At 51.3% G+C, this 24,284-nt stretch overlaps 9 protein-coding genes across 9 annotated transcripts; 4 read left to right on the top strand and 5 right to left on the bottom strand.

Moving 5' to 3' along the window:
* Window positions 1-797: 797 nt before the first annotated feature.
* On the bottom strand, window positions 798-1,704 carry AA0111_g8636 (hypothetical protein; the record flags this gene model as incomplete). The annotated part of the gene is made up of 2 exons (XM_028655105.1): window positions 798-1,381; window positions 1,431-1,704. 2 exons carry the CDS (start codon window positions 1,702-1,704, stop codon window positions 798-800), a joined length of 858 nt encoding a protein of 285 aa, XP_028503731.1.
* Window positions 1,705-3,304: 1,600 nt separating this feature from the next.
* AA0111_g8635 (hypothetical protein) lies at window positions 3,305-4,025 on the bottom strand (the record flags this gene model as incomplete). Its single annotated transcript, XM_028655104.1, has 4 exons — window positions 3,305-3,314; window positions 3,366-3,482; window positions 3,533-3,966; window positions 4,023-4,025. 4 exons carry the CDS (start codon window positions 4,023-4,025, stop codon window positions 3,305-3,307), a joined length of 564 nt encoding a protein of 187 aa, XP_028503728.1.
* A 406-nt stretch (window positions 4,026-4,431) lies between these two features.
* On the top strand, window positions 4,432-4,989 carry AA0111_g8634 (hypothetical protein; the record flags this gene model as incomplete). Its single annotated transcript, XM_028655103.1, has 2 exons — window positions 4,432-4,508; window positions 4,563-4,989. The coding sequence occupies 2 exons, from the start codon at window positions 4,432-4,434 to the stop codon at window positions 4,987-4,989; spliced, it is 504 nt and encodes a 167-aa protein (XP_028503729.1).
* Window positions 4,990-5,468: 479 nt separating this feature from the next.
* AA0111_g8633 (hypothetical protein) lies at window positions 5,469-5,986 on the bottom strand (the record flags this gene model as incomplete). Its single annotated transcript, XM_028655102.1, has 3 exons — window positions 5,469-5,770; window positions 5,830-5,914; window positions 5,972-5,986. 3 exons carry the CDS (start codon window positions 5,984-5,986, stop codon window positions 5,469-5,471), a joined length of 402 nt encoding a protein of 133 aa, XP_028503734.1.
* Window positions 5,987-6,538: 552 nt separating this feature from the next.
* Window positions 6,539-8,524, top strand: AA0111_g8632 (Histone-lysine N-methyltransferase; the record flags this gene model as incomplete). The annotated part of the gene is made up of 1 exon (XM_028655101.1): window positions 6,539-8,524. The coding sequence occupies one exon, from the start codon at window positions 6,539-6,541 to the stop codon at window positions 8,522-8,524; it is 1,986 nt and encodes a 661-aa protein (XP_028503735.1).
* Window positions 8,525-10,101: 1,577 nt separating this feature from the next.
* On the bottom strand, window positions 10,102-11,205 carry AA0111_g8631 (hypothetical protein; the record flags this gene model as incomplete). Its single annotated transcript, XM_028655100.1, has 3 exons — window positions 10,102-10,512; window positions 10,567-11,138; window positions 11,187-11,205. The coding sequence occupies 3 exons, from the start codon at window positions 11,203-11,205 to the stop codon at window positions 10,102-10,104; spliced, it is 1,002 nt and encodes a 333-aa protein (XP_028503732.1).
* An 857-nt stretch (window positions 11,206-12,062) lies between these two features.
* AA0111_g8630 (hypothetical protein) lies at window positions 12,063-12,675 on the bottom strand (the record flags this gene model as incomplete). Its single annotated transcript, XM_028655099.1, has 2 exons — window positions 12,063-12,278; window positions 12,328-12,675. 2 exons carry the CDS (start codon window positions 12,673-12,675, stop codon window positions 12,063-12,065), a joined length of 564 nt encoding a protein of 187 aa, XP_028503733.1.
* A 4,609-nt stretch (window positions 12,676-17,284) lies between these two features.
* Window positions 17,285-21,717, top strand: AA0111_g8629 (ABC transporter G family member 14; the record flags this gene model as incomplete). Its single annotated transcript, XM_028655097.1, has 5 exons — window positions 17,285-17,615; window positions 17,672-17,824; window positions 17,875-19,832; window positions 19,889-21,124; window positions 21,178-21,717. The coding sequence occupies 5 exons, from the start codon at window positions 17,285-17,287 to the stop codon at window positions 21,715-21,717; spliced, it is 4,218 nt and encodes a 1,405-aa protein (XP_028503843.1).
* Window positions 21,718-22,474: 757 nt separating this feature from the next.
* AA0111_g8628 (hypothetical protein) lies at window positions 22,475-23,897 on the top strand (the record flags this gene model as incomplete). The annotated part of the gene is made up of 3 exons (XM_028655096.1): window positions 22,475-22,712; window positions 22,764-23,583; window positions 23,633-23,897. The coding sequence occupies 3 exons, from the start codon at window positions 22,475-22,477 to the stop codon at window positions 23,895-23,897; spliced, it is 1,323 nt and encodes a 440-aa protein (XP_028503841.1).
* Window positions 23,898-24,284: the final 387 nt, after the last annotated feature.

The raw sequence follows: 24,284 nt of genomic DNA, 5'->3' as shown, positions 1-24,284 counted from the left end.
GTTGGCAATGAAACATGTCGATCCGCGGGCGCGGACGCACCCCTCTCGTTGCTGTGGCAGGGGCGGGGTTGAACTGGCAGATGCAGGCTGCAGCAGTGCCGAGAACGGGCAGGATCGGGCTTGCTCAAGCTTGGCTGCATTTCTACATGGCCAACCTCATTGTTGGCACGACCCGCGTTGACAATATTGGTGCACCTTGTCAGCTTCTGCTTGAAGACAGGTTGAGGCGTTGGACTAACTTTCGAGTGTTGGGCAGCTACAACTTATGCAGCTGCAGCTCGATAGGGCCCGTATTGGGCACCACAATATAATGATAGCAAAGCATTATCTCTCGCAAAAGACGAATGACGAGAGTGGCATGCAGCACTGGCAAGCAAGAACATGCGCAAAACAAGTCGTCATTTAGATGTTATGATTCGTTATCTGGGCTAACCTTCTAAGATGAGCCGTGTGGAATTTGTCGCAATATCGCATGGCAACCGCCATGCAACCAAAATGGATCTCTCGTGAGACCGCCGTCATGATGATATGGGCGTGTATGAGATCTATCATAGGATTATGTCCATTCCAGTAGATCTTCCCGATCTGTGAGTGTAGATGCCTACATGAATGAATACCAACCGACCAACTCCTCGCTTGTAACGCACAGGAAGTTAAGCAGAAACCAGGGGAAATGAAACTTCAAGGAAATGGGAAAGAAAAGGAAGTTTGTGGTTGTGCTGTGCCAAGTCGCGTGACTGATGCGCTCACTGAACCATCTCAAGAGACCGGTTCGAGGAGAACCACATCACTAGCCTCTATGGGGCGCACCAGCCGAGTCCGGTGGTGGCAAGACCGGCGGCGCTTGCAAGGCGCTTGCCGCGTTCATTGAGACTAAGGATCAGCAACTTCTTCTCGGCCCAGAAGTTCTCGAAAGCATTGATGTCGTCGGAGGAGAGGGCACCCTTAGCACGCTTAGCCTCCTGCCATTCTGTATCGACCTTGTAAGACTTGTGGCGTAGACGGGGAAGGGCCTCAGTTCGCAGGTGCGACAGCTCAGCAGCATACTTGGCGTCGTGCGACCTAAGCGGCGTAGAGAAGGAGCGCTCACGTGAGCGAGAGAGCTCTGGGGGACCTAGGCAGATGGGTGAACCAGGGCACATGATTTGAGATCCAGATACGCCAGAGAAAGCCGGAGTCGTAGGCGAGGCACTTCCTGACTGAGAGGCTGTTGACGCAGTAGTGAGAGGCGAGGAAGAGTCAGACTGGAATACACTGCTAGCGTTGCTGATTGTGCGGAATTTGGGGGGAGGGAGTTCGTCGAGGTGAACCAGAAGCTCGTCTCCGGCAGCCTTGGGGTCGACTTCGAAGCTGTCGAAGTGCTGGTCAAGACGCGCGAAGCCTGATCTAGTTAGCATCAAACCAAGTGTACGGAGAATGGTTAGACTTACCAGTCAGAACAGCGGCGCCTGCACGCTGAACATCAGTTAGGCTAGACTGGACTTGCTTGGGAAGACAGTCCCAGAGTTGCTGAGGGCAGTTCCAATGGCGCAAGTGGATAGGGTCGTAGCTGAATGCATCGCCGTCCTTGGGGCAGACGGTGCGAGCAGTTTCCACATTGGAGGCAGTGCGTGAGAGGCAAGCAATAGTCTTGCGACTCGAGTTGCGGCGCGGTGTTGGGATAGGGTCATGATAGACAGGGTGGGGAGATAGTGGAGCAGCCATAGCGGCAGTGTAGTATGTCGGATAGGTCTGTGTGGAGTTGTGGTCGACAAACAGTGGAGGTTGAGACTGGGTAGTGGATTGCGGGGTGCACAGCAATGAGTGATGCTTGTAAAGACTCAAAGGAGCGTGAGTAGTATTTGTAGAGAGCGACGGGAATCTTCTAGACAAATATTCTGTGTGTGAGGTGGTGGAGGTGGAAGGGTAAAAGATCGCGGAAGCGCTGGTGATCGAAGGTCTTAGCGGAGTAAACAGGGCGAGGTGTGGAGTCGGGCAGGGGTGTGCGGGCACTTTGCGGGCGGCGTTGGTGCGTGTTGATGGTTATGGGAATCTACGGCCCAAGGCACTTTCCCATATAGCTTGACGGAGCGACTACGTCAATTCACGGTGCGAAGAGCTGCACGGGCTGAGGAATCGGGGATGCCGCAGATGTAAGGGTACAAGGCCTGGACAGATGATGAAGGGGTGAAGGGGCGGGAAGGCTGTGCCACTGTGGTTGGTGAGCCCAAATGCCCAGGAGCTTGACAGTGAAATTGCGGGCTACTGTGACGCAGGGAAAAACGCTGTGCGTGCGCGGACAATGAAAAAGGTGCTAGGGCGAGATTCCCAGACTTTCGGGATCATGGCTGCCCACCTGCAGTTACTGCTGCACGGCATGCCCGCCACGCTATCGCGACGCAAGAGCATCCCAAAACGAACCTCTCGGCATGTCCAGATCCAGCGCCCGAATATTGCTGCTGCTCGTCTGCTGAGGTGGGCTGACGCCAAAAAAAGAAAAATTGCCAGCCAACTTACATGATACGTCACTGGCCCGTCGCTTCCTTGCGGTCTCGGGCTGATCCGGAACCGAGTTGGCTTGGGGGCGAGGCGCAGGCTCCAGGAATGCCGAAACCAGCCACACACACTGAAACCGCTCGAGTGTGAGGAGAGACGTGTGCAAACGGCTCGAGGAATGCTCTAAGGCGTCTTTAGTACTCGCGTTTCAAGTTTGAACATCAGCTGACTGAGGTACATATGTACATGGAGGCCGGCGCCTACTTACTGCAGTAGCGTAGCTATAGCTTTGGCGGGGGAAGTCGCGTTAGCCGAAGTCTCTGTCAAAGCGCAGGAGTGATACGGAGAGATGGATTGAACGACTTGTCTTGTCCAACTGCGCGCTTTTGTAGCAGACCCCGACTTTGGTCCTGGGCTGTGTGCGGGCGATTGCGAGAATTTTCATCTTGACGTCTCTGGTTCCGGCCCCACAAACTCTATCTCCATCTGGACTGTGGTCTGCTTGTCGTCAGCACGCGTTCAACGACGTATGGTCTCTGACCAATGCCTGGTCGATCTAATGAGCATGCCAGACGACGTAATCATGTAAATTGACACACGACACGACACCTTGAACGTGCTGCGTCCTGAGGCGCTTTTCACATGCATGTGTTATGATAGTAGTATTACTTAGTACTACCATCACTGTTTGCTCTTGGGTGGTCATCGACGACGCGTCTGAGCCACGTTCCCGAACTCTTCCAGTCTGGCATAGCCCGCACGCGTCCCAGTAAACCCCTCATCACGGTACATCACGCTTTCATGCTTTAGTCTTCGCGCGACTAGTGGACTACTCGAGCCTGTGTTGCGCACTGTTAGCACCATACTGAGACATGTGAAAGCCGTCCCACCTTTGGATCAAGTGCACGCCCGAAGCCGTCTCGACCATGCCGCTCACTTGGCCCTTCTCCAGGTCAAAGGCAGCCTGCTCAAACTCCTTCTGCATGTCGCCCCTGCCAAAGAAGCCCCTGGTGACGTTAGTGTTTCTCCCGACGTCTTCAGCGTCGCAACTTCTTACAGATCTCCTCCCTTGCGAGCGCTGCTGCAATCTGACTCGGTGGTTGCAAGCTCCGACAGAGATTTGGCGTTAGGGTCCTCCTTTCCCTCCTCGTAGGCCTGGATCTGCTTGTGGTAATTCTCGATCATCGTCCGCGCTTCTTCCACTGAGCGCGTAATATTGGGTTCCCGCCAACTAGCCGGGCGTCTGCTGTCGCGATGCTTGACAAGGAGATGGGCGCATCGGATCTTGCCCTCAGTACCTGCGACGGCTGCCGGTGCGACGCCCTTGGAGCTGTGGTTGGCAGCCATGTACGCCTTCAGCTTGTCTGGGTTTGTTCCCTGTGGTGGTTCCCATCGCGAGTCTTTTGTCTGGGCGTGGAAGTAGTATGGGAGGTTCTTTGTGTTGGAGCGGCGCACCTCCCATCCTTCAGGGAGTCCAGTCTCGGCGGACGACTGCAACGCGTGAGTTGGTGCATAAGGTAAGCTGGATTGCGGGGCGCGATGCTTACCATTTCTGCTGATGTTGTTTCTGTAAAAGTAGAATGGGGTATGCTATGGTAGAGCGCAAGTAGTGCAGAGCTTGATAGGAGTCTCCGCACGGTTGTTATACGGGCAGCGTGGAGCGACGTCTAGAATTGCAGGCGGTGGACAAGGCGATCGGCGCTTCAAGGTCATAATGCGGGGGCGCCTTACAAACAAAGAGCGCGGCTCTGCACCACAGCAACAGCAGCCGAATCAAGACGGGTGGCCCGCGCTCACCAACGTGACTCTGCGCCGACTCCGACATCGACGTCTCTTTCGAGATACACTTTTTCTCGACTTTTCTCGACACGCGCAATAATACGACCGACACGACTGCACTCGCTACACGAGCACACACGAATTACGACCTTTGCACCCACCACATCCGCACCCAACATGGCGTCTCCAGCAGCACAAATGGGAGGCTCCAAGGGCGGCAAGGAGCCCATTCTTTTCCGCTTCTGCTCAGAATGGTGAGCAGCCTGCCAAGGTCTCCTGCGACAAAGATTATCACTAACCAAGTGTAGTTCCAACTTGCTGTTCCCCCGCGAAGACAAGTCCGAGAACAAGCTGCTTTTCGCCTGCCGCACATGCAGCTTCACCGAAGAAGCGCCCTCATCCTGCGTTATGCGCCACGAAATCGCGTCCACAGTCGGAGCCACAGCCGGTGTCACAGCCGAGGTTGCTCAGGATCCCACGGTTGGTTACTCCCTGTCCGATGCCCAAGCTGCCCAGGCCGCTCTTTCTGAGGAGATGCCCTGCTGCACCATGTGTGGCATGCCCATCATGTGCCAGGAGTGCGGCGAGGAATCGGCTCCTGGCTTTGCGCTGGAGGCCGAGGACGAGGACCCGCAGGCAGAGCGTCCCCAGCAGGAGATGCGCGAGGAGGATGAGATGTTTGAAGATTACGACGACGATTACGATGAAGACATGTGGGACGAACCCACGTCTTGAAAGCGCCCCCTGCGTCTCCCACCAGTACAGTTGCTTGCTTGCTCTTGAGCGTGCTCGCTGACTGTACCCGTGTCTAGTTACCGCGTATCCAGAAACAATGCACAGAGTGCGGCGAGAATGAAGCCGTCTTCTTCCAGTCGCAGCAGCGGACCGCCGAGACGGGCATGGTAAGTATTCCGGACAAGTTCACGAGCTATCCTGACTCTCTTAGGCCCTTTACTACGTGTGCGCCGGATGTGGTCACGTCTCGCGCCCGTCCGATAGCTAGGAGGACGAAGATATGAATGCATGTAGCTGGCGTTTATTCTCACAACATTTACTGCGAGGAGTTCAGGAAAAAGCGGTCTTCAGATACCCGTGGGTATAGTTTAGTGGCATACACATAATGTTACATTCCAAAGCGCTCCATAGACTCCCAAAAATGCATCTTTCACCCCACGGCCATGCCGTCATACATGTATAGGACCAACCATATGTCATTACACATGCATGGGCGCCAGCGACAAGATCTTTGACCACTGCTTCTGCCTCAGTTCCGCCGCAACGACACCACTGACTCTGGATCCAATAGGTTCGCCAGCCTTGTTGATCAGCACGCAGGCATTGTCGTCGAACTTGACTACACTGCCGTCTGGTCTCTGCCACTTCTTCGCTGTCCGTACTACAACCGCGTGTCGTACATCTCCTCGTCGTACTTTGTTCGCTGCGCTGATGGAGACGCTGTTACCGGTTTCCGGACCGAAATTTCGCTGCTTCTTTACGACTACTACTATGCGGTCGCCTGCTTCCATCAGCCTTTGTTGCGAGCATAACTCCTCTGCCACGGTGCACTAGACGTACCGACTTTCGCGGGGCGTTTCGATCGGAGGACGTTGACACATTCGACTATGGCGGCGCCTGAGTTGTCGATGCAATTTACGAGGGTCTAGAAGGGCGGATATCAGTCCTTGCTCTGCCGCCTTGATCGCCGGATTCGGCACACCTTTAATTGAATCATCTTGAGTGCCTTGCTGTGAAATTGCGATTACGACTGCCTGCCACGATGCGCGCTGTTTGTGGTTGTGCAGTGGGGTGGTTGTCTAGGTCGGCAGCATCAAAGTTGCAAGTCGTAGTGTCGGGCTTTCTCTGGCAGTTCGGCGGCTTGCGCCGTCACCCCAGTCTTCTCGCTTATGCTTTCACCCCAGCGCAAGTGCCTATGCGCGTCTCCATAAGCAGGGCGGCTGAGTACAGGGATATTGAGCGCCGCGAGCCTTGTCGAGGTCACTTACTCCCGCACATACTCGTCGGGTGAGCGGTTGCGCCCGTCGCTCTTTCCTCTCCTTGCGCGCATCGCTGCTATTGTCTGTGGCGCTCCCTCTCCTTTTCGTGTCCCTGTTATTGTACTTTGACGGTGAATGCGTTGTCGCTGCGTTCCCGGCTACAAGAACGTCAGTCAGCCCTACCAACCACCCCTTTAATCACGAAACTCTACGACTCCTCACGATCTCCACGACCCACGGCCGCTGGCGCATACACCCTCGACCTCATTTCACCACCGCGTCACGCGATCATGGCGCCTTCAACGAAACTCACGCTGGACAAGCTTGCCACCTTCGACGACATCATCACCGACGCGCTTGTCGACAAGCTGTACTTCTGGGCTAAGATTCGCAAGAACAGAGGCGGCCGATTCACGGGATCAAGGGGGCTACATGAGGAAGACGTTGCCGACATCATCCGGCAACACGTTGTCTGGGAGAAGGACCCAGCCGAGGCAGTGCACAAGTTATTGCAGTTGCCAGGACTGCGCAGGTTCGTCAACAGTCTGAAGGATGAGCGGGATCAGGATCAATTCAGACGACATCTCCGGAGATACGTCAACATCTACATGTCAGATTGCCAATTTGAGGTCACTACCACCAACCGCTATATGATTACCGAACACGAGGCTTCAATCACCGCGCGAAGAGACATCAACCCCCGCGAGGAGATCAAGTACTTGACCGGAGTGCAAGTGGCAATGACAGAAGAGCAAGAGAAGGTGTTGGAGCTGGCGCGCAAAGACTTCAGTTTGGTGATCTCCAGTAGGAAGAAAACGCGCTCGTTGTTCCTAGGCCCCGCGCGCTTCGCCAACCACGATTGCGACGCCAACGCAAAGCTCACAACCAAGGGCTACGATGGCATGCAGATTGTTGCAGTGAAGCCCATTCTTGAAGGAGAGGAGATTACAGTCTCCTATGGCGAGGATTATTTTGGTGACGATAACGAAGAGTGCTTGTGTAATACTTGCGAAAGTCTTCAGCAAAACGGCTGGGCGCCCATGAAGCGTGTTGAACTCAACGACGGCGAGAACGAAGATGAGATGCAGGTCACAGACGAAGTACATACAGATGACACCGCCTCCGAAACTATCTCTTCTTCCGCCAAGAGGCCACGAGTTGACTCTACAGAAGAGGATCCTTCGCGCGACTCGACACCAGCCCCGAAACGTGCAAGATTCGAGCAAAAGAGTTCGCCAAACAAACAACACACATCCAATCTCCTTCGGAAAACGACGCTCAAGAAGGCACATAGCACATCGTCGTTGCGCCAGGAACTCCCAGTGTCGAGTGTCGAAGACCCGGCGACCAGCTTGGAGGAATTGCCAGAAAAATCGCACGAGAATCGCAATCAGCAGCATGAGGGCCTTCTGACAGTAAACACGGATTTGATCAGCTCGTCACGGGAACCGTCCCCACAGTCATCTATAGCGGCGGCCTCACCCAAGTCGACTCATTCGTCTACAGATGCTACATCGATAGACGAAGATCATGCACATGAAGTTAGCGATCACAAGGACAAGGTTGATTCTCAGACGATACAAGATCGCCCAGCGCTTGGGGTGGCCATAGTGAAGGAGGAAATTACTACGACAACGGTAAACGCCCCGTGGCCCTCCCCGCCTGCAGACGAAGACGCATACATGTCCGATCTCAGCGAACTTTCTGAGAGCTTCGAATTTGACGACGTGAACCAGCAGATTGTCAAGCGCAAGCCTCGACCTACCCTACGCACGACACGTTCCAAGTCGCGCTTCGACGTTCAGAACCGCGTCGGGACGCCGATCACGATCGAAGAGGGGGACGAAGCCGATTATGTCGAGAATACACGAAAGCCAGGTGACTACATGACATCAAACGCCCTTCTCTCAGCCAAATACTCCAAGTGGGTTAATTGCCAAACATGCGACACAGATTTCGTTCAGCAGGACGGCTACAACACGCGTAAAGAGTGCCCACGATGCGAACGCCATTCGAAGCTCTATGGCTTTCCCTGGCCCAAGACTGAAAGAGAAGGCAAGCACGACAAAGAGGAGCGCATTCGCGACCACCGCACTGTCCATCGCTTCGTCGACCCGGATCAAGAGCGCCAACTGAAGCGCGATAAGACTAAGAAGGTCATCCGAGAGCATATCCGCGAACGCTTTTCAACACCGAGGAGTGCGAGGGATACCATGAGCTCAAGTATAGAAGTTGATAGTGGGAGAAAGAGGAGGCGTGTGAGGAAGACAATGTAAACTCGTTGATCTTCCAGGCAGCATGCATTTGGTCATAAGACAAGAGAGTAGATAAAGAGGAATCTTGTACACTACAAGACTTCGACATGCGTTCAGGCATAGGCCTTGTGCACACACGATTGCGCTGAAGAGAGGGGTACAGCGACTCCTTCAGAAGAGGAGTATGTGTGCATTGTCTTCATTGTTTTGGTCTTTACTTTTGCATCAGGCGTGTATCATCTTCGCATTATATACTTTTTTATCATCTCTACTGCACTCCGGGGGGGCATACACTTGCATACAAGCAGCGGCGTTATATTCAACATTTAGCATTCGGGGTAGTTGCGCTGTACGATACCATAGGATACGAGAATCACGCTATAGAACGAGACAACTCCTGATACTTCGATGCATTATTTGCAGCTCATCAGATCGTACAGTGAAAGGAGACTAGTAGGGGGAGAACCGTATGCGTTTGTCTGTTTGCTTCCTTCTCTCAACACCAGTGACCTAGTTTATGGCAAACTCTCATTCGCTTCCTCACCCTCTTGTTTCGCTCAACCCCTAGCCATCGTAAGTGCTCCTGACGATGTGGATGTGAGATGTACACTTACTTCTTACACCCACACTTAGTATCCAACAGTATGCTAGAACAACCACGACCCAGACTTTACATAGTCTTTTACGAAAAACCAGACGATGCTTTACCGACTATACTATACCAGTCCAACAGTTTGACCGAAGCAGATCGTTACCTGGATGAGTACATTGGGGAACTTCCGATATCGTATCGTGTTACAGGCGGGGCGACAAGTGCTGATTGGCTAAGAAGATTCCACATAGAGAAACGGGGAGCTCGCCTCATCGATGGGAGGGACATAGTTGTCTGGGTCGAATGTGCGGACATGGTAGACGGATGCTTCGAGAACATCAAAAGTGGTGCAAATGGGACGGACGGAATAAGCAAGTTGATTGCTCAGCATGGTAGAGATAGGGAAGCCCCTGATTCATCATGACTTGAAGGTCAAACCAACAACTATCTAATCACAAATTCAAAAAACGACGTCTATTCAGTTTGCTACTATCCTCATGCTTCGTGCGGCTATTTAAGGTCATACTTACTTGGTCTTTGTTGTAACCTTCTGACCACATCTTTGTTTTCATTCTTTACTCCCTCATGTCTGTTCAACCATCCAAAGGCTACCTCATCCTTCGGAGCCTAGATCAACAAGCAGGTAGGGAGATGCTATACATGTTCCATAACTTGGAATTAGCACATCAATATCTAGGAGTAAACGTGGTAGGCGAGAGGTACGATGTTTTGAGCAGAACCATAGGTAATGGGTTACAACGGCTCCACCTTCATGATTGGTATACCTTTCGTGAGATGGATACTTGGGTGGAGACTGTGAATATCATGGACGGGTGTTTGATGGATAATTTTGGTGGTGCAGATGGGATCAATGGCCGGGTAGAAGATTTCTGGACGCCAGTTGATCCTGAAATGTTTCAAATTAGGTTTGCAGGTTGATTGTCGTCAGCAAGTGTGATGGATATGAAGAAAAGCTTGAAGATTGATAGCAGGAATCGTGCTTCAACTATCTGACCTTGTCATAAAAGGTCTTGTCTGCTTCCAGATTGTCGTACGTGCTCTCCGTTCCCTCGAACTTGTTCCTTAAATATACGCTCCTAAATCTGCCAATACGCTCATCTTTGGCTTCGAAAACCAAGTCATCTGGATCGTGTATTTCGATCTTCTGATCTACATGAACATTTCGATCATGAGAGTGAACGTTGATGAGGCCTGGTATAGCCATTGTGTGCTTCATACGCTCCTGGACTGTGGCATCGTCGGGGGAATGGAATATGAAGTAGAGTAGCTGGGTATCTGGATGGCGATAAAAGGTAAAGCTGGGCCTATCATTCGGGAGTGTCGCTGCGACATGTTCGGGGATGATGCCGTTCCTGATGTAGCTCAGTTCGAGAGTTTCGGTGGCGACGTCAACGAACTGGAATAGGTTAGCGCTCATAATGAATGTGCGTATTGAAAAGGGGTACCATACCATCTGCACGGCTGTACATGGAGTCTGTAGCTCCCTCAGTGCCTCCAGAGCTTCAGAAGAGATCTTGTTCTTCATGCGACGATCACAAAGCCGACATTTGTTCTTCCTGTATTCCACGTCTTCCAGGTCACTCTTACTATGCTCAGGGCAACCACATGACTCCTTTTTATCGCATTGGATCCTTTTAGTACTCAATGAGAGAGCCTCTGCGTCTCGTTCTACCCAGGATCGAGCATCTGTGATCTCCGCAATTTCCTTGCATATAATTGAGTATGATATATGCCTTGCGCCGAGTTGTTGTACGACACTGTGTCTGCGTTCGAGAAAAAGGTTTCGAAGTTCTTCCTTGGCACGGTATGGCACATATGTGATGAATGTGACCGAGTCGCCACGGCGGAGAACGATATAGGCTGGCTTCGACGTATCGAGGTTGCTTTCAAGCTCATTCAGCTCTAGTTGAAAAGACTCATGATATTGACGTATAGGGGCATGAGCTTCGATTCTGTTGTCTACGAGATCAAGGGGAAGGGCGAAGCAGAACTTGTCCTCTATAAAGGCCCTAAAAGCCAACTCTGGGGTCATTGTTAGTAGGAATTGATGTACGGGTTGTGATTTCTTACCAGCTGAAGTGTTTTGCATCGCTGGAATTGTGTGTTGCGTCAAGTCAGTATTGATTCGATTCAACAATAGAAGTATTGCTAGTTGAAAGGTGAGGTTGCATGGCTGCCTATTGCGGATGTCCGCCATGAGTCGCTACCGACCCAACACGCGTCTCTCATTGCGCCAGTGACTAAAACTATTCGCGGCTGGTCAAGGTGTCACAAACCAACGGATCAAGTCGATGGAGAGAGGCGCACACAAGCCCCTTGTCGAAAGGATGCCAAACGTGCGGAATTCCGCTGAGTGCGGAGCTGGTAGATCATTGCCGGCTATATTTGTTTAGGGCTTGTTTAGTAAGTGTAATATTAGTGTTTAACAGACTTCGCAACCTAGATTTTGTTGTGGGCAATGTGAAGTGGATGATAATGCAGGTGGCTGGTATCTTGGTCGCAATACCTATGATGACGTCGGTCCGCTGGTTCATGATCAAATCGCGCTAGACGCGTCGGTCGTTAACAGTCACGCCGCGTTCAACCACCGCTCCAGCTATCGCCATACTATCGCACGGCTATCTTTGCGTGCTTTGAATATGGGACAGGGACGGGACATCCAATCTGAGTGAGATGCTGGACTATTGCATGTGCTGATCTCCTGTTAGGCCTTCCGCAAACTGGGGCACCGGAAGATGCGCCAATCGAGACTGGTTCTGGGGACACCGATTTCTCTCTCCCGGGTTGAGTTTGCAATACTGATGAACAGGGAGAGTTCAGGTGCGGTCGGAAGAACGAAAAACAAGAGTTGCATCAATGTGTCCTATCTTTACATTTTGCTTTAAAAACACCACACTATCTATATACATTCCTATGTTTCTTCTCATGCGCAACCTGTCCGACTCTTTAGCATTTCCGCCACTCTAGCTTCCAAGCAGCGTGTTTGAAGTCATACGTTCCAAAGTCACCTTGGATGACTGGTCTGAAATTGACATTTAAGATACCGGGGTTTCCGTCCGTACCAGTGCACTTCGACCACTTGAGGTCCGCAGTGCTGCTTCGTACAGTGATGTAGTCTTTGATCTCAGGACCCGCGCATGTAAGACCGCCGGTAAGTACGCCCTAAAGATGATCAGCATGTTATATGTCTTGCCGAAATCAACAGACTTACAGTATTCCCAGCATTCTCACTCCAGAAGACCTGCGTGTACGTGTCCAGCCCACTGTTTCCCTTCAAGTTGACATCGCCGACATAATCAACCTGTCGGACAGCGACCTGCCAGCCGGAACTAGCCCCGGCCGACTCAATGTGCACAGCACAGTTGTCTGTTGAGTCGCCCTTGAGTTGCGTGAAGGAGACGCCGGCGGTGTCACTGAGAGTTGCGCTATCTGTCTTGACGGAACCCGAGTCATTAGGACATCCTGAGCCAGAGAAGACGATGCGCGTTATTGTTGGAGAAGAAGGCGGGGCGGCGAGGGCTAAGAACGGAAGGGTGGCGAGTGAGAGTAGGAACCGCATTGGTGGCGATGGGGGTGAAGCCTAAATTGTTATACTGATGGTGCAGCGATGTTTGAAGCGCGATACGGGTCTCTAAATCAAATGATGATGAGCTTGATGGGAGTTCATGTGTATGTACTCGATGTGTTCTTGCAACGATCGTGATTCTGTTCTCTTCTTATATGTCCTGCGCCTAGTCTAGCTTCGCTGCTGCCGTCTCAAGCTTCTTTACGAGATCTGCATCATATCTAGATCAACACGAATTCTGGCCACCGTATAGCACTCTGCCATCCCTTTACTACTAATATCCAATAGCCGTTCCGTCCACTCTCGACCACATACTATGCATATTTACCCATATTAAGCGAGCCGCAACCCAGGCCTAATGACCCTCGTCTCCGGTATCACCAGCATCAAGGACAGCGTGTTTGATAGTCGGTTGGACTATTCTGGGCTTCCCCGCAATATCGTAAAATGAGGATGGTTGGGCTTCTGGAAGGGCGAGATCTGCGGTGCATTTGGCCGGGTGGCGATCAGGGTCGCGATTGACTGTATAAGGAGCCGAGAAATAGATTATATGAGCAGAGGGTTTCCTTGTGTAAAAAGGATCTTCGTATTAGACATTTGAGGGCTAATCTTGAGGTTTGCAAGCAATGTGACGCTCGATGTTTATTTATCAAACTCACTGTGGTTTTGTAACGTGATTGGTGTGTTCAACAGGAAATCTGTTTGAAAGCTATCGAGCTATCGACGGATGATTAGGACAATGCGATGCGCTTGCATCTGGACAATGGCATGCTTGGAAATTGAGTAAGATAATTCGAAGCTTTACGAGGCGTTTCACTACTCGCATTTAGCAGGACTATCGCGCATTCGTGTCTTTGGGCCAAAATCTCTCTCATTCACCTAACGGCCTCACGCTCCTATACCGTCCAATTGCCATAGGTTCCGAACTGGGATGGGAATTTTCAGATTTGATACTTCAACATCTTCGGACTACGAACGTTGCACGAGCCAGGAAGAGTGCGCGTTGTCAAATGTTGGACAATCGGCGTGATGGGCACGCGGACACCGTCTCATCAATCCTTGTCGACGCTAACATAAGCGAGTGACCCGCGGCTTCCCGCTGCGCTGGGCCCCATCTCTCCTTCATGCCCAGAAGTCATGCTTGAACCTCGGAATCTCATCTCGATATGCGCAGGACGCTCAGAAGATCCTGCGATGCGTGCGCGAGATCCAAGTTGAGCTGCGATCTTCGCACACCTCAATGCTCACGATGTCTCAAGAAGAAAACCAAATGTGTCTATGCCAACGAGCCGCTTACCTTGTCGCCCCCCGAGACTACATACTCTCATAACGCAGATGTCGTCCAGAAAGAATCATTCTCCTCCCCAGTACTATGGGTTGATCCCGGGAGTCAAGCTTTCGATCCATTCGACGCCCATCCAACAACAAGACTACCTCGGGCTCGTGTGCAGCAACTGATCATTCACTGTAAGTAGTAGAAGTCATGCCGGCGCAGCCACCATACTCGCGCTATGAAAATGCTGCATTCAATTTTGTGCATCTTCTATCATGACTGACCAAGGCTAGTCTTGTCAAATATCGCCTTTCAGTACTATCCATTGGATCTCAAACCAACGTCTAACCCGTTCGTTGTGTCGTGGTGGCCTCTTGCGTTGCAAGACCCAGCTCTGTTCCACGTCAGCCTCCAGACTGCATCCTTGGATATTGAGCTGAGAGCTCAGAAAGGCTTCGAGAACTCAGAAGTTCTCATGGCAGATTCCATCTCCTTGGTCCGGCGACGAGTCAACGACCCGCTATTGGCTTCTCAAGACGAAACTATGGATTCCGTTGTTACACTTGCAGCTATAGAGGTATGCTGGTTTTCTAGACCCAAATATTCATTGCATGTGATCGGCTGACATCTGGCACTATAGTATGGTAAAGGAAACACAACAGTCGGCAGTATGCACATTGACGGTGTTAAGGAGATGGTACGATTGCGAGGAGGCATACATCTTTTGAGGATTACAAGCCCTCTCACAGCACGCATGGTTTCTTGGTAAGTTATTTAGCTGCTCTTCCGCCCTCTGTGCATACTATACTGATCCTCACTGCCAGGGTTTCAATGATACTTAAGCAAACTCCGCAGTTCAAGGTACAGGATGACTTACACCTTGGTGACGGGATAGCACCAATACCTCAGTGGTTGGAATCACAAGCCATCTCTCGAGATCAGCTTCCATTCGGCTTTCTTAATCTCGAGCTGGATCCTTCTATCAGGGACGTATTCCTGCGACTGCACCATCTCTTTCACATAACACATGAGCACAAGCTCTCAACTACGGATCTCCATGATTTGACATGCTACATCCTACACAAGCTTTTGGCCTGGTCTCCGGACACATCACAACCTGGAAACCTAAGCTTGATTTCGACATCTCACTGCATTCAATATGCTATAGCACTGTATATGCTCATCGTTCACGGACCAACTTACTTCTCGCACATGCATCTGCAGTCCTCCTTGGTCATGGAACTCAAAAGCAATCTCGGAAGTCTTCCACCCACATCGGCGATTTTACATGGACCTCTGGCTTTGTGGATTTTCACCGTTGGGATGGTCGCATCACAGGATGCGTCGACGTGTGCCTGGTTCACTACGAAAGCTATGCCTATCGCTCGTGACTTGGAGTTGTATTCATGGGATGAAATTTCTCAATGCATCAAAGGCGTGCTTTGGTACAGGACACAGCATGCGGAAGAACAATTTCGACGACTATGGGAGGAGGCTTTGAGTATCATATGATAACGCTGCTAGCGAGGCCTCTTGAGTACAGCGCATAGCCGAAAATCGACACGCCCTTCTTCGCCATCTGTATACCAACTTACGGTTGCTGCTCCATGGGAAAGCACATATGGCACTCCTCATGATGAACGCCAGAGTGTACGTGACGGTCAGAGCTAAGGGCGCGGAATTTCCTCGTTACATGTGGTACTCATCCCTGTTAAATCAAAAGGAGATTAGCTGTGTGGGCCTTACTATTCGGAGACTAAGCCCCTTTCGTCGATCGTCCTTCTACGGTAGCGATTCATTTCTGTGAGCATGTCAGATGCGGGACTTCCTCGCAGTCGGCACTTCTGTCCTTCTCCGGCTAACAGTCTAGGGAAGTGCAGCAGCTTCCACCGGCCTAAGAACATGAAGGGAGCGGTCAGTCGAGGATAATGCCATTGGCGTGAGTACATGAGCAACTGTGATTGTTTGACGCTGGCTTTTAGCAAGAGGCAATGAGATGTGAGACTAGCTTAAAGCGTTATACTACATCTTGTATCTAGCTCATTGGTGTTTCTTTAGCAAGCTTAACATTGGTACGAAATACACGTGCAAAGCTTGCCGCTAATCATGCCATTCATTGTCTGTTGAAGCAAAACGCCAATCATCTAATCCGAGTTAGTGTGTTGACCAGATAACTGCCGTTGCAACATGGGACAATACAATAGGTCTATATACTCGCTTCCCAATCCATCACATGACCCATCGAGTGACCCGAATGTCAGAACCCCACGTGAACTTCGTTCGGAGCCGTCTCATGTAAGCACATGCATACGAAAGTAAGATTGACGATCCCATTGTGAGCATCGCTATCGTTACCGCCGTGCGTGGTACACTAGTTGCATGTTGTTCCCTGATGTTGAGCGACGGGAGATAGGCAGCTATCAAGGGGCTTCTAATGGGCCGATGTCTACCGTTCTATGACGTAAGCATTCCCAAGTTTGTCTCGCATCAGCTCTCCGCATGCTCTCACAGTCGCGATGCACATGGAAAATGTATCCTTTACGAAGTCGCACATAGATAGCGACCGCGCTTTGTCGCAATGATGTGTAAATCCGCAATGTAGCTCATACAATCCACTGCATGATTGTCGCCTGAATTTTGTAGCACGTAGTGCGCTTTAATCGATGGGTGGTCCCTGTGTCCATGGCTTGACGTGCCGCCCAGCGAGCGTAATTGCGCTACTTAGGTAAGAAAGGTCTTCAAGCACATGAAAAAAGCACGCCGGTGATTACTATTCGGTACATTACTAAGTCTCGCGCGACAACGGATCAGGAAATAGACACGATGTATTTACCATAAGCACGTCCGTAAGCCAAAAGGTAGGCACCACAGTAATCGGACTCCCGCGAATACTGGGTAGATTTCCAATCTGCTTTAGGGCGCATAGTCGGGGCTGAACACAGGGCGGCGCGTTGATCCTCCGACTCTCGTGGCCGTACACAACGGCCCGAATAGCGCGAAAAAGTACATTCGTCCCTTCAACCTTGGCCTTACGGCCGTACACTCCAAATACTGTCTACGCAACAAAGATATGCGGTTTGACGTCCCTCCGGCCAAGCGATTCGCAAGATGGCGCACGGAGTATTTTCAGATCTATGACAGAGATAATGTAGATAGTACAATCTGGTACTTGGCTATATGGATGGGCAGTTCTGGCCTCTCCAGTTTCAAGCATCAAGTTTTCACTATCTCATCTTTCATTCTACCGTTTTTAGACTTTCTGTATAATAATATCAGTTCATTCTGATCAAATATCTTATACATTTCATATTGTGCGATATCGAATACCCGATGCAGTCAGAAACTCCCCTTTCCGGGTCGAGTACCGAGCGTGTCGACGACGACCAAAATTCTATAACCCCCTACAAGAGTTCGCCGAATGACAGCGAAACATGGCCAATCACCCAGGAAGTCGAGATACTCAGGGAGCGTAACGAGGCAAACGGCGGAAAGCCCCGAAAGCTGGGTGTGACATGGAAGAACCTCACGGTCAAGGGCATCAGCAACGATGCCCTCTTCAACGAGAATGTACTGTCGCAACTGAACCCGTTCGGAAAGAGCGGAAAGAATACTCCAATGAAGACTATCATCGATAACTCATATGGATGCGTGAAGCCTGGAGGTATGTCGCATCTACATCGAGAATATGGAAGGAAGAGCAGTGCTAATACATCGCAGAGATGCTCCTTGTCCTAGGGAATCCGGGAGCCGGTTGTACATCATTGCTCAATATCCTATCAAATCACCGGTTAGGTTACGCGGAGATTGAGGGTGACGTCTCCTTCGGTTCCATGTCCAGCGATGAAGCTAAGGCGTATCGTGGTCAAATAAGTACGAATTATCCAAGCGATGCGACACTGTGGATACTGACCTAAACGCAGTTATGAACACGGAGGACGAGATCTTCTTCCCTACCATGTCTGTGGGCGCTACCCTTGACTTCGCGACGCGTATGAAGGTCCCCTACAACCTTCCACCTGATATCGCAACTCACGAAGAATACGCCAAAGTGTACAAAGAGTTCCTACTGAGATCTCTCGGTATTGAGCACACGCATGATACCAAGGTTGGAGACGAGTACATTCGTGGTGTGTCCGGTGGTGAGCGAAAGCGGGTTTCTATCCTGGAATGTCTTGCTACGCGCGGCAGCGTCTTTTGCTGGGACAACTCCACCAGAGGTCTCGATGCTGGAACAGCATTGGACTGGACAAAGGCTATGCGTGCCATGACCGACATACTCGGATTGACTACTATTGCAACCTTGTACCAAGCTGGCAACGGCATCTATGAGCAGTTCGACAAGGTGCTCATCCTCGATGAGGGCAAGCAGATCTACTATGGCCCGCGGGAAGAGGCTGTCCCGTTCATGCAAGATCTTGGGTTCCTCTGCGATCCAGCGGCGAACCAAGCCGACTTCCTCACCAGCGTCACAACCCCGGACGTGCGTGCCATCGCCGAAGGCTTCGAGAAGAGTTTTCCGCGGAACGGCGAAGAAGTACGAGCAGCGTATGAACAGTCATCCATCAAGGCCACAATGGTGGCGGAACTCGATTACCCCGAAACCGACGAAGCGAAGCAGAACACGATCGACTTCAAGGAGATGGAAGCTCGGGACAAGCACAAGGGCCTTCCAAAGAACACCACAGTAACCACGAGTTTCTACTCTCAGGTCAAGACGGCAGTCACTCGGCAGTATCAGATATTGTGGGGTGATAAGCCTGTGCTCATTGTAAAGCAAGTCTCTACTCTCATCCAAGCTCTCGTCGCTGGATCATTGTTCTACCAAGCGCCAGACCACTCGGCTGGTCTCTTCCTCAAAGGTGGCGCATTGTTCTTCTGTCTTCTGTACCCTGCCTATATGGGACTTTCGGAGGTGACCGACTCTTTTACCGGAAGACCTGTCTTGGCTAAGCATCGATCGTTCGCCATGCACTACCCTGCCGCTTTCGTCATCGCCCAGATTGCTACTGACATACCATTGATGCTGTTCCAGATGACGCACTTTGGAATTGTCATATACTTTATGGTCGGACTCGAGACTACTGCATCAGCTTTCTTCACATTCTGGATCATCATCTTCGCATCAGCCATGGCTATGACGGCGTGTTTCCGAATGATAGGTGCTGCTTTCCCGACATTTGACGCAGCGACTAAAGCTTCAGGCCTTCTCGTTTCAGCACTCTTCATGTACATGGGATACATGATCATCAAGCCAGAGATGAAGGATTGGTTCGTGTGGATCTTTTGGATCAACCCGATGTCTTATGGGTTCGAAGCTTTGCTTGGTAACGAGTTCCACAACACACAGGTACCGTGTGTGGGCCCTAATCTGGTCCCTAACGGACCAGGATATGTACCTGGTGAAGGTGGCCAGTCATGCATGGGTGTCAACGGCGCCCAACCCGGAGCGAGCACACTTACAGGAGATCAGTATCTTGCCTCCATGTCCTTCAGCCATAGCCATCTCTGGCGCAACGTCGGCATCATCTTCGCATGGTGGGTATTCTTCGTCGCAGTCACTATTGTCTTCACCTCAAGGTGGAAGGAGATGGGCGAAGGTGGACGTGGACTCCTCATTCCCAGGGAGAAGCAGAAGAAGAACAAGCATATCCAAGCTAATGATGAAGAGTCGCAAGCTGTTGAGAAGCCACAAGCCAGCTTTGAGTCTTCCAGCTCCGACGGATCACTCGCCAACCAGCTCATCCGCAACACTTCTATCTTCACGTGGAAGAACCTTACTTACACCGTCAAGACCCCTTCGGGCGATCGCGTCCTCCTCGACAACGTTCAAGGTTTTGTGAAGCCAGGTACTCTCGGGGCTTTGATGGGATCGTCAGGCGTAAGTAACAATCTAGAGTCCCTCGTATGCGTCTTGATGCTAACACTTTTCTCAAGGCTGGCAAAACAACACTACTGGACGTTCTCGCCCAACGCAAGACCGACGGCACGATCCGTGGATCTATCATGGTTGATGGGCGCGACCTTCCCGTCTCATTCCAGCGATCGGCAGGTTATGTTGAACAGATGGACGTACACGAGTCGTTGTCCACAGTGCGTGAGGCCTTGGAATTCTCAGCTCTCCTCCGACAGTCTCGTGAAACCCCACGAGAGGAGAAGCTTCGCTATGTTGACACCATTATCGACCTCCTACAACTCCATGACATTGAGCATACCCTAATCGGCCAACCTGGTGCTGGTCTCTCCATAGAGCAGCGTAAGCGGTTGACAATCGGCGTCGAGCTAGTTTCGAAGCCTAGCATTCTGATCTTCCTTGACGAGCCGACGTCTGGTCTGGATGGAGAAGCTGCTTTCACCACTGTGCGCTTCTTACGCAAGCTCGCAGAGGTCGGACAGGCGATCCTTGTCACGATCCATCAGCCGTCAGCTCAGCTTTTTGCGCAATTCGATACCCTTCTTTTGCTCGCAAAGGGCGGCAAGACGGTTTATTTTGGCGACATTGGTGACGATGCAAGCACAGTCAAGTCTTACTTTGCCAGCCACGGAGCGCCTTGTCCACGCGAGGCTAACCCTGCCGAACACATGATCGAGGTTGTCTCCGGTAGTCTGTCTAAAGACACTGACTGGAACAAGGTTTGGCTTGAGTCGCCCCAGCATGAGAAGATGACTGAAGAGCTCGACAACATCGTCGCGGAGGCCGCCGCTAAGCCACCAGGTACCGTCGATGATGGCCATCAATTCGCAGCTCCCATGTGGGAGCAAGTCAAGATCGTCACCCACCGCATGAACATCTCGTTGTTCCGCAATACTGAGTACGTCAACAATAAAGTGCTCATGCACATCCTGCTGGCCTTGCTGAACGGCTTCACCTTCTGGATGATTGGTGATAGTCTCCAAGACCTTCAACTGCGACTGTTCACTGTCTTCAGTTTTATCTTTGTTGCTCCTGGTGTCATCTCCCAGCTGCAGCCGCTGTTCATCCAGCGTCGCGATGTTTACGAGACACGTGAGAAGAAGAGCAAGACATACCACTGGGCACCGTTCGTAACAGGTCTGATCGTTTCAGAACTTCCGTATCTGGTAGTATGTGCGGTCATGTACTATGTGTGCTGGTACTTTACTGCTGGCCTTCCTGGCGCCGCGAAGTACGCTGGCAGCACATTTTTCGTTGTGGTAAGCAACTCCCCTATCTTTTATCATCTGATGCGGACACTGACCAATCACAGCTTGTTTACGAGTTTCTCTACACCGGCATTGGACAGATGATTGCCGCCTACTCTCCCAACGCGGTGTTTGCCTCACTCGTCAATCCTCTTTTCGTCACAACTCTCGTGTCATTCTGCGGAGTACTCGTGCCTTACAGCCAGATCGAGCCATTCTGGAGGTACTGGCTCTACTACCTTGACCCCTTCAATTACCTGATGTCCTCTCTCCTCGTCTTCACCACCTGGTCTGCCGACGTCGACTGCAAGACAAGCGAACTCGCCATCTTCGATCCGGCTGCCAACCAGACCTGTGGCGAGTACCTCTCAGTCTATCAGCAGGGTATGGGCGTCGGTATCAACTTGCTTAACCCAGAAGCCACCGCCGATTGCCGCGTATGCCAGTACAAGACTGGAGCAGACTACCTGCGGACACTGAACCTAGCGGAGGAATACTATGGTTGGAGAAACGCTGCTATCGTTGTATTGTTCTCAGTGAGCAGTTACACACTGGTGTACTTGATGATGAAGTTGAGGACCAAGGCTACAAAGAAGGCGGCGTAAAGCTTTGGCGGGGAATGCGATGCATGGGAGCCGATACGGGGCGGCTTATAAGCCGGCGAGGCTGTGGCGGAGGTGGACGAGAATGTGATCAGAGAGATTTCCTAGCGTTGCATAGTTGGTGTTCTTCAGACTTAGACTCCCTTTTTTTACATATTGTAATACTACCACTGCTTCTCGACAAGCGCATAGAGTTGTCGAAATGTGAAGGGGTGAAACTGCCTGGATGAGACGAGCTGTCAAGCAGGGGGATTGATGACTAACCGCAGCTCGGAGCTAGCGTTGGAGCTCCAGCCTCCGCGGGCCCACACGTGTGCAATCTGCGATCGTCAATCTCCGCACCCACCAAGTTTGCCAGGTTTCCATCGACGCCATGTGCACCTCTCAGCTCGCAATCTACCTAGTTGCCCAGAGTACGAGACACAACTCATCATATATTCTTGGCGCCTAGTTACGCGTCCCCCAATGAAGATGCAAAAAGCATGAGAAAGATGGACTAATCCGACTGATAGCGCCGCGGCGTGGGATTGGCGTCTTCAACGTTGGCCCGCTGCACCGACGTCATGGTTCAGGAACGCGCAGATGTCGCGTGCGCGACGACGATGATGCTAAACTCCATGTCCCTAGCCTTTTGCTTAAGAACTAGCTGGAGCGTTGCATCATTCTGACCTGGAACCGAGATCGTGCCGATTTTCCGTTCCTCACCACACAATCACTGCGGAGCCTCCCCCAGCATCCTACCACTACAGTCAATGCAATCATGGGTGTGGCTGCAGGCGAACTTATTGTACCTTTCACAGGCGCTATTCAAGCTGCCTTCTCAGTCCTTCTGACCATCGCCTTCGGTGTTGTTGCAGCGCAATGCAATTTACTATCGCCCAAAGCGGCGAAGGAAGTTTCCAAGCTATGTGTGCGCATGTTTCTACCGGCGCTGTTGATCTATAAGATTGGCTCCAATCTGCATCAAGACACAGGCGTAAGATATGTGCCCGTCCTCAGTAAGTTCAATCCCACCATACAGTTGACAGAATCAAAGCTTACGCGGACAGTATGGTCAATATCATATACACTACTTTCTGTCTTCGTTGGCCGCCTCCTCACGCGCATCTTCAAGTTACCAGCCTGGGTCGCACCAGCCATCGCTTTCAACAACACAACTTCGCTTCCACTTCTTCTCATCCAGTCGCTCAAACAAACCCAAATTCTCGATGCTATCCTCATTGGTGGCGAGTCTGGCAGCCAGGCTATGGATCGTGCCGAGTCATACTTTCTGGTGAATGCCATGGTCAGCAACTCGCTGACGTTTGCCATTGGACCTGGTCTGCTAAGGCCGGGAGATGAGGATGCATCTGACGAACAAGGAGGAGAAGATGACGAAGATAACGGCCAGGCAAACGAGGACGGCGAGAGCAGTGATATGGAGCGAGGCCCTGAAGGAATCATCGACGAGGAGACTTCGCTACTCCCACAGCGCATAACCAAGCCCGCGAATCGCATTGAGAAGAAGGGGTATCTCAAAACACAAAAGTGGTACAATAATTTGTCGCCATGGCTGCAAGAGACTTTGAACATCACATGGCAGTTTGCCAATGCTCCATTGCTAGGTGCCATTGTCGGTGCAGTCATTGGGCTCACACCGGCTCTCCATAGGCTTTTCTTCAGTCCTAGCAACGAGGGCGGATACCTCAATGCTTGGCTTACGACCGCTATAAAGAATATTGGCGAGCTCTTTGCTACGACCCAGATCATCGTTGTCGGAGTAAAGCTCAGCAAGAGCATGCTGCGAATGAAGCGCGGTGAGGATAGTGGTGAAGTTCGCAAAGGAAGTTTGGCAATTGTCACCTTGATTAGGTTCATCATTTGGCCCTTGTAAGTTTCACCGTGGCTATAGTAAGATCATTCGGCTAATTACCAATAGGATAAGCATACCCTTGATCTGGGTAGTCGCATCAAAAACAAAACTTCTCGATGCAGACCCCATGCTTTGGTTTTCGATGATGTTGATGCCTACCGGTCCTCCCGCTATGATCTTAGTAGCCTTGACCGATGTCACGGGCGCAGCTGAGTCGATGAAGATGACTGTCGCCAAGTTCCTTACCATTAGCTACGCAATAACGCCAATGATCTGCTTTGCTGTCGTCGGAGCTCTGAAAGCTACGGAAGCCGCGATCGAGCACATGTAAGCATGCTTTTCTCCAAAACCTATCGTACGTTCGGTTTCAAATTGCAATACATCAAGTCTACTTATCATCTGATTTTTCTGCTGTCGTCGTAAGCTTTGCGTAAGCCATGATGCTTGATTTCCTAGATTCGTCCGAACAAGATAGTATGGTATCGACCCTGTGGATGTGCACAGCCTTCGTATAGTGTTCACTGGACCCTTCTACCAGGGACGTGCGCGTATACGGTAGATACGGTATGCTGACCTTCGATTCGGGCCGTTCTAATCTGTATGAATGAGAAATAGTGGGCACGGAAAACGAAGAAGCACAGGACGGACAAAAGTACTGATCTACGAAGACATGAGGTGTACCCACATTTCTGTCATGCTCTTTCTTTGTAGAAGGCTT

Source organism: Alternaria arborescens (assembly GCF_004154835.1).
Source record: "Alternaria arborescens strain FERA 675 chromosome Unknown contig_22, whole genome shotgun sequence".
Classification (NCBI taxonomy): domain Eukaryota; kingdom Fungi; phylum Ascomycota; class Dothideomycetes; order Pleosporales; family Pleosporaceae; genus Alternaria; species Alternaria arborescens.
This window is presented reverse-complemented; position numbering and strand designations above follow the sequence as displayed.